We start from the raw sequence: 9,740 nt of genomic DNA on the forward strand, positions 1-9,740 counted from the left end.
AAACTAGTTCACTTAATGACAAACCCCAGGGATAAAAATAGAGCATGGAGAATAACCGAGTAGGCATGAATGCAGAAGAAAATGACCTGGAGCATTACCACATAATCGACCATAAGCTGAATGCAAATCAGGAATGTAATGTTGTTATGGAAAAAGCCAGTCCATTACTGAGTTGTATGAAAAGCAACATGACATTACACGACTCAGAATTTATCCCTCCAGAATATTTTACTTCATATATTATTTCTATCCAGTTTTATTCCTCACACTTTAAAAGATCAGGATTAGAATAGAAAGCTAAAAATTAATTTAACTTGAAAATAACTCATGTAAAGAGAGGTAAAATGAATTGGAGTATTTAGCCAATGAAAGAGATGGCTAAAAGATAATATGAATATTTTATTATTTTTATAAAAGAGATTTCCCCGTGGGCCTTTGCACTTCTTCGTGACACGTAATGGAAAGATTTATGGTGCGTCCCCACCTCCCTCTTCCTTCACAGTGAGCCTCTTCTTTCCATATAATCTCACTGCTTTCAGACTCTTTCCTATATCAGCTGAGAAGGAGAGAATATGAGGCATATTACTAAGTGTTTCAGAACACAAAATTTTGGAGTCTAACAGACTAAATTCCATTCCCAGCTCCCCAAATTGTGAGCAGGGTGATTTGGGGCAAGTTACCTAAGCTCACTGGGCCAGTTTCCTCACTTGAAAGTGGAGATAATCATATTTCTATAGGACCATGTTGAGGATTAAATAATTTCCTGTGTGTGTGAAGTATGCAACACAGTGCCTCATACATGGTAAGTCTAACTTATCCTGATGCCAATATTTTAAAATGTTTCACATTAGTATGATGATTATCTTATTTCGTATAGTGCTTTATACTTTACTAAGTGCTTTTAGTCATCATTAATTACTTGTTACATTCCTATATACCATATATTATGCTGAACACTGAGGTTACAAAGATAAATAAACCTCTTCCATCAGAGTCTTCTCTTGACTGAGAGAGCAAACAGGGAAAGAAACTATTACAATTCAGAGTTAGAAGTACAATAATAGAGGTTTACATAAAGTGCCAGCAAATAAGGGAGGCCTCAGCTCTATCATGTGTAAGCAGATGGGGAAAGTCAGATGCCCTCACAGAGAGAGAAGGCAGCTTCTTTCAGAAATATAGTCATGGCATGAGTAAGAAAAGTTCGAGGACAAACTCAAAAAAGGTAGGGCCAAGGCATTCCGGATAGAAGGGGCATGTTTAAATGCATGGAGGTATGAAAAGAACGTAGGTTATTCTGGGAACTGCAAGTATAGTACATCTGGAATGTATGGTTCATGTGGAGAGTGATAGGGGATGTGGTTAGAAAAGAAAGCCAAGACCAAGTATGAGAAGCCGTGTAGCCATGCCAAGGAGTTTAGACCATCTTATGGTCAGTAGGAAGCCATTCAGAATTTAGAACAGGAGTGTGGTAAGATCAGATTTGTAGTTTTGGAAAATGAGTCTAGCAGTGAGAAGGTGGGTGATTGGCACAGAGTGAGGTAAAATTACATATACCTTTCATAGCAATCCTGTGACTTTGATAGAGCAGGTTTTCTTTCTGTTTTGCTGATGAAGAAACTGAGAATCAGGTAAGGGAAGTGGTTTGTCATGGATCCCGCAATGGTAGCACTAGTGTTTGAACAATAACAGTTAGCATTTATTCGTATTGATTGTGTGCCCAGCACTGTGAAAAGTGTTGAGAATACAAGATATTTAGACCTTCCAAAAACTTTTGAAATCGGAACTGTTATCTCCATTTTAAACTAAGAAAACTGAAGCTTAAAAGATCGTGTAACTTGACCCAGGTAACGTAGTTAATAGGTGGGCAACTAAAATTCAAATCCGGGTTGTCACTCTTAAATCTTAGGCCTAATACTGAAACAACCTAACAGTATAAATCAGATTTTGGAAAACTAAATCGCACAGGCTAGATCCAGTGTGCTGCCTGTAGCCCTGTGAGCTATGAATCGTTTTTATGTTTTTAAATAGTTGAAAAGCTCAGAAGAATAATGTTTCATGATGTGAAAATTATATGAAATTCAAATTTCAGTGTCTATAAATAAAGTTTTGTTTGGAAAACAGCCATGCCCACTTGTGTAGATATTGGCTGCGGCTGCTTTCAGACTACAGCAGCAAAGTCGAATTGATGTATCAGAAACCAAATGGCCCACAAATCCTAAAATATTTACTATCTGGCCCCTTAACAAAATATTTTGCCTATTCTACATAAACTGTTAAACTCTGCAACTTCGGCTTGAGTTAAACATTATTTTGTTCAAGAAAGTGTTTTTTTAAGGCAGCTGTAGCTATTTTTAATAAATTTTACAGAACTAAGGGAGGGACATTAACATTTTAATGCATTTTACTGGGAGGGAGGGAACCAGCATAAAATCAAAAGAAGCATCAACATCAATTTAGGTAAGGCAGTGAAAAAGAATTACTTTTGCCATTTACTCTTACAGCTGCTTCATTGCAGAAAGACCAGAATCGTTTGATAAACTTGGATGAAATGACTAATCCCTTTTAGGCCAGAAGAAAGCCTTTTCACAAATTATTTCCACAGTATTATCTGGCACCTAGTAGTCCCGAATAGCTTCATTTCAGCAGAAACGTGCCCAACAACCCAGTCATTTGCACAATGTTGCAGTAAGGTAGATAGCACCTCTGTTTTTTAAAGAACATTTTAGTTTGCATAAGATTGAAGGACTTCTTTGATATTGTTTTAGGATGTGGTAATACTTGGCAAAGGATATTAGCAACAAATATCCTCTACTATTGCTTCTATTGTAAATACAATATGCTTTGCCAATTAACAAAATTAGAATTAGGAATTCTCAAGGGGAATTAAAAGTCAGTAAAATGCTGGTAAAAATATTTTCCTGGTGTTTCTGTTTACTGTTAATCTATGTACACTAAGATAATATAACCTATACTCACACTATTCATTTATACATTCATTCATTCATGATGCAAGTTCTTAAAGTTGTTCCACTTTCAGCTCAATACTTGTGGTTAAATTAATATAGGTCCAAATTAAGATTTTCCTAAGGGATTTTACCCAAAAAAACATTCATCTTCTCCGAAGCATTTCCCCAAAACTGTTTTATACGTTATTCCATAATGGTTCTCTGTGAAAATTTGAGTAAATAAATTTAATAAACAAAATATCACCTGCCCTTGGAAATTCATGATGTGTTTGAGAATATTAAAAATCCTAAGAAGGCCCAAAGATTACCTACCACACAGCCTTTTCATGCACCTGTGCCCCATCCTTCATCTCGACCTAGTGTTCTGTATAATACAGTTTGGGAAACGCTACGTTATGGAATAGGTCAGTCAGAGGATGCTCTGTTCTGACGTTCCACAGGAAGTCATTTTCCTTTGTTCTGTTTTTCCCGTAAAGAATGCTACTTAGGGTTTATCAGCCCCACAGTGACCTGGAAGCTGCACCCCAGCCTGAACCCCACAGGCCTAGACCTTCCAGTAGGCATCGCAATTGACAATTCAATTTCAGAAACAATTTCATTTCCAGGGAAAATATGACTATAAAATGATTCCACAAGCCACTCACAAAAACAGTCTTTAGTTTATATTACTTTTATCTATATTAAAATATTATCACCATGTATATCAGAAGGTGTACGCTGAAAGCTCTGACTTGTATGCACTCTGGTTTAAAAATAATATTTAATTAATATCTTTTTCTATGTGACAGTTTTTTTCCTTAAAGACTTATTATGAAAGCAATGCTGTTAGCAGCATATTATTGAAAAATACAGGGTAAGTATTTCTCTACTAAAATACGTTTTAAAGAGTAGCTGGACATTCTTGACAGAACAGTCTTTCAAAATATTCATAAGTTATTTTGTTTCCTAACTTGAGATACTTATTTTTTCCAGAATTGTAATACTAAATTATGCCACTTTTATGTACATTAAAGCTCTGATTTCCTAATATCTTCTTTTCTAAAAATAATTGTTCACTGACTTGATTCATAAAAGTTCAGAAGGTATGTATTAGAATAAGTTAGTTCGACTTTATGCATAAACCAGTGAGAAATATATTTTGATTTGCCTTCATATGTGTTTTAGTATAATGATACTGACATCGGCCAAATAAATAAAATTTTAGTTTCATCTAAATATTTCAGCCAAGCAGGGTCTTATACTTTGTCTAAGAGAAACATGTTCAAGAGGGAATTGTGTCTTAAGAATTTAATTTAGTTAAACAATATCTGTACAAGATATTGTTCTGATGGTGAGAATGCCTAGGTACTTGGCCCTGCTACTCTGGTATTTATTTATTGGTGACCTAAGAGCAAGTCCATTTGACTTTTTTACAGAAAGTTATAACATTAACCATTTAAGAGATTTTGAGAAATGACAAGCAAAATTTTAAGAAGCAACTGTGGTGCTTTGCTTTTAACTGTAGCTTTGGGTAGAAAAATTTGTATCCTCACTTTAAAATGAACAAAAGGCCTACAACCAAAAGCAGGTTTGGAAGGATTTGGCAATATATACATAAGCTAGTAAACTGTTAGTGAATATACAAAGAATCAACTTTGCGTTAACTGTTAAGTTCCTAATTTAAAGAGAAAATTGCCTGGCATTTAAATGAGGAGATATACAGAAAATCTCCTGAATAGAAATGAATAGCAGTGTAAAACATTAAAATGAGATATTTCTGTTTTCATTTTTGACCATAGAAGTTATGGGAAGAAAAGCATATATCAGGTGGCAAAAGAAGATAATTTAAGAGCTTTCCTGGAATTATAGATAGGCATTCATAGATTCAGATCATTTCAGTCCAACAAATATGTGATGTTTGCCTGCCCTTTGCTAAAGAATTTAAAGCCAACACGAAAAGAAAACTTGTACTAGGTTATTAACTTTAAGAATGGCTAAGGAGTTATGAAAATTGCAGGAATTTCTGAATTCTAAAGCTTTGCCATTTAAGCAAAATTGGAAAAGAGGGAAGCGATTAGGCAATGACTAATAATGGTTGAAATTCTCTTTACTCCAAATCCTATATTTTTTTCTGAGGCTCAACTCAGGATTCATTCTCTCCATTAATCCTTGTTAACATACCCCAGAGTTGTGTTTCATTTATAATGATTTTCTAAAATACCAATTGTTCCAAAAATTATATCGTGTATATTTGATATGTATTGTTTTCTAAACTAAATTTTAAGCTTCAAAGATGATTATTATTTTCTCTATTTGAGTATATAACTGAAATGCTTATCCTTTATAATTCTAGGCACAGCATTAGCACATAAAATGCTGTTAAATGAATGGATAAATGACAGAATCATCAATACAAACATAGAGAAAAATTAGAAAAATTCAGGGCAGATTGCCTTTTTATCTATTTGCACGATGATTCTCTGTAAAGAATGAATTTTGTATTATTAGGTTAAGGTTTAAGAATGTTAGGAATAAATGAGTTTTCAAAGGAACTTAACTGATTCATATCAAGGACAAGAAGAGTCAGAATAGTATTTTTGTGTGCGTATGTGTCCGGGAGAGATATGAGGATTGGAAAAGATAATGAAATTTCATATGATGTCCACTTAGACTTAATAGAATGTTTGTTTTAAATTTTTCCATGATGGAAAAGATATTTCTATTTCCATCATAGCACTATCCACAACATGTAGTGTATGCTAAAAAGCTGGGATTCTTTTTCTAGTTGGTGTGAGAATTAGGGAGTAAAGAAAAGATATATGTGTGTGTGTGTGTGTGTAGTCCAAAGAATTAGTGATATGTGGATAAATAATACTTTATATTTGAGCTCTTTACTACGTCATTGGATTCTTTCAACATCCTATTAGGTGGACAAGTGTTGTTTATCTTTCTCCTACAATAGGGAAACTGATGCTTAGAGTAACCTACTTAGTGTCAGGACTTCTTAGACAAGTACTCCAGAACCTGAAAATGTTTTGTTTGCATAAATGTCTTCTCTTTTGAAAAATAACTATAACAGCGTCTTTAGGTGGTAATATTCATACGCCGAAACCTTTGCCACTTCCTAACTAGGTTGCCATGGTAAATTCTCCGTAGGTTTCTGATTCATCACTTGTAAAATTCTGAAATGAGTCTAACTTTTCTCTTAAGTTTCATTCCAACTCTTAAGATATAATTCATTAATTGAATAAAATTATATAAGTTCAGAAAAGCATCAATCCTAAATTTGAATTGGAAATAGTATTATGAACTCATGATGTTTTTCTTTAAAAATGTGTATTTCTAAACTCCAGTCACTGAAAAATCCTAGAAGGAGAATGATAGATCATACCTAGCAGCCAGATTACCAATCTGTAAGACTATTTCTCATTAAAGGAACCAAGGATCCTTAGAGTAACAGCTAATTTGATTTCTGGAACAGGAAATGTGTAAGATGAGCTTGTAACATCCTATAACATACTAGAAAGCAAGAAAGCTATTGAAGATGACTAGAGACACATCAAAAAAAGCTCAGGAGCCAACTTACAGAGTTCCCACTGTGCAAAGACCGAGAATTTGAACATCAATAAGATAACAACTGCATTAAATTGAAGTATATCAAATATATTTTAACCTACCAGTTCATAATGGTACTTTTAAAAAGGAGGGGAGGGTCATTGATCACCTTTATGGTATACTAGGGAACAAATTCCTTATTTTGAAAGCATATGAATAAACGGAAATTAGATAGCATTTTATCCAACATTTCCCATATGAACTGTACCTCATGATAATCAAAAGATTGATAAGTCGAAGTTTCTCTTTAAAACGATATATTTCTGCCCAGAAATGAAAAAGGAACGATAGAATTAGATTACCATTTTTTAATCTTGAATGTAATAATGATTGTCAGTGGCTTCTAATATCTGAAAAGAGAGACGACCAAACATAAGCCTCTTAATGGAGGTACACAGTACCGCCTACACGGTGTTTTTGAATCTGCATCTGAGCACACCTCCAGATCCACTTTGCAAGAATACAGGGAACAGAAGAACCGGATACTCTGAGAATGGAGCCAACAAAAGTCAGACTGTGGAAAATTCTTTGGTATGGCTTCTTCAGCAAACAAATTACAAGGAAAAAAGGAGGAAAAATCTATAAATTTAGGAGACTTGAGACATCAACAAAATGTAAAATATGGGCTTTATTTGAATTATGGTTCTAACAAAAAGTCTTTTAAAAATTATAGGATAATGAGATCATGGATATAAAGTGACATTAAGGAATAATTGTTAATATTTTCATGTGTGATAATAGTGTGATATTTTTATAATTTAGTAATAGACATATTTAAGTATTGATAGATAAAATTTTATAATGTGCAGGATGTGGTTCAAAATATTCCAATATTTGGGGCAAGGGGAAGGTTATAAAATGAAACAGGATTGTCCATGAGTTAATAATTGTTGCAGCTATGTCACGGGGGTTTATTATGCTAGTCTTTATTCAAAATATTTCGTAATAAAATGTTAAATAAATATTATTATTTGGGAAAGTTTGTGTTTGTGCCTTTGTTTATTTAGTCATCTGCTTCAAAAGAGTATATTGCTGTATTTTAAAACAAAATTAATTCTTTTTAAACAGGGTTCATATGGTCCATATTCCCCTGAGGAGTGCATATCTTTGCCTGTTTACACAAGTGCTGAAAGGGATCGCGTGGTAACCAACATTGATGTTCCGTGTGGGGGCAACCAAGACCAGTGGATTCAGTGTGGAGCAGCTCTATTTCTAAAAAACCAGTAGAAGCTAATGACAACAAAAGCTGTCTTAGCAAAAAGAAACATTTTTTATTTAAGCTTTAAATAAAATATGTTGTCAGTCTACATGTGAAATGTTAGTTCAAAATATTAGCATATAGTTACCCTATGTTGTTGGTTGCCTTGGGTTTTTATTTTAATGGGTAATGACAGCATTGTGCACCTTTTAAAGTAGTATCTTAATGAAGTTCATGTTAAAATGATGTACCCTTTATAACAGTAAATATTTCTGTGAGGCAGTTCACTTTTCCATTGGCTCAAAATTTTAATGTTTTAAGTAAGAGGTTTAAAATAGTGTATTTAAGGAATCAGTAATAAATATTTTGGCTATCATTTTTGTATCATAATTATTTAATAAAATGTAAGCTCATTAATATTTTTTCAGTTTTTCATGGTTTTAGATATACATATATATGTTCTCTTTTTAAACATTGAAGAATGTATTATACTTTAATTAAAATAGTTCAGTTACAGCATCTCAAAGTAATTCAAAAGAAATGGGGAATAAATAGCACAGAAACCAGGATAAAACTTTTACAAATACAATAATTAAACGATGAAAAGTTGTAATTTCTCCTGTATATTACTTTTTACCATTTGTTTCTGTGAAACAGTAGAATTCCACAATGGTTGGAAGCTTAAATAAATATATTTTGTTTTCTAATTTTAAAGTTTATGAGAAATTTGAACACTGTCTCTGCTTTTAAGAGATTTAAGAGATGATAGACAGTGAAACATAAAAATAGTCTCACTATAAATTTCTTTATCTGATATTAATATTGTTATACTGGCTTTTCTTTTGGCTCTTTTATGTAGGATACAATAGATAAAAAGAAAACATCCATAGAGGAAAAACATAGTATAATGAAATAAGTAATATGGAACACCAGCAAAGGACTGTGGAATTCCAGGGGATGGAGTGACTAACTCTACTTGCTATATGTATTATTTAATCAAAGTTTGGTAATAATGGGCTCACTTATTTTCTTTTCCTTTTCTTTTTTCTTTTGGAAAACTTGCTTTGAAAATATAAGTTACAAAGGATAACACATTTGTTGTTCTTCCAAAATGGACAAATATTACATGCTGTGGTGGTTGCTTTGGATTTTTTTCAGAAATTTAAAATGTTTTAAATAATTTCAAAACCAGTTGGAATCCTTCATGTTCCTTCTGCAGTTCCATTTTCATCTCTCCTGCCTCCGAGGCACTACTAACATGTATTTGCTGTGTACACAGGCCATGTTTTTAATATTAGGGCAAAATGTATGACCAAAAACAATGTAAGAGTTTTTTTTGGATGAATGGGAACTCCAATCGAAATGATGCAGGCTTGGTGAGTCAAGGAGTCAAAAGAAAGATCTCTTGGACTCTCAAGGTCTGGCAGTAGTGCTCTTTTATTCAGAGAATAGTGTGGAATAGCATGGGGACAGGACCCGTGGGCAGTAAAGAGCTGCAATGTATTGAGGGTTAGAGCTAAATTTATAAGGCATAGGTATGTGAGTTATTTCTTTACAAGACAAAGGAAAGATGATGTAAAAAGTCATTAAATGGTATCAGTGCAGGTGGGGTCTGGTTATTGTGTGGTCGGATAACTTTAGATATGTATTGGGTCATATAGATCGGTGTGTAGGCCAGGATGCCCTGGGCTTCTCTCCCTGGGGCAGCCCTAATCCACACCATAAAATCCACTGGGTCATAGAGATTGGCATGGAGGCCAGGACACCTTGGGCTTCTCTACCTGTGGCAGTCTTGATCCACATCAAAACTACCTAAAATGTCCAACGGACACACTGTTTGAGGTTCTCAATGAGTAGAAGCAGCAAACAACAGTTTTCCATTCCCAGGTCCCACAGACGTTGTAGTGGCTCAAAACAAAACATGGAACAGCTGTGTATTTGGTAAATTCAAGACAGTGATTCTCAAAATAAAAACCTTAGCA

At 33.8% G+C, this 9,740-nt stretch overlaps 1 protein-coding gene across 4 annotated transcripts in view; it reads left to right on the forward strand.

Annotated features, from left to right (window-relative positions):
• The window catches only part of DYNC2H1 (dynein cytoplasmic 2 heavy chain 1), a 290,676-nt gene extending 282,501 nt beyond the window's left edge, over positions 1-8,175 (forward strand). For all 4 annotated transcript variants that reach the window (XM_070624815.1, XM_070624816.1, XM_070624817.1 and 1 more), the window contains one exon: positions 7,629-8,175. In XM_070624815.1, coding sequence (XP_070480916.1) covers positions 7,629-7,787 — 159 coding nt within the window. In that variant the 3' untranslated portion in view covers positions 7,788-8,175. The remainder of the gene's footprint in view (positions 1-7,628) is intronic.
• The last annotated feature ends 1,565 nt before the right edge of the window (positions 8,176-9,740 follow it).

The sequence above is a fragment of the Equus przewalskii genome, chromosome 6, assembly GCF_037783145.1.
Source record: "Equus przewalskii isolate Varuska chromosome 6, EquPr2, whole genome shotgun sequence".
NCBI lineage: Eukaryota > Metazoa > Chordata > Mammalia > Perissodactyla > Equidae > Equus > Equus przewalskii.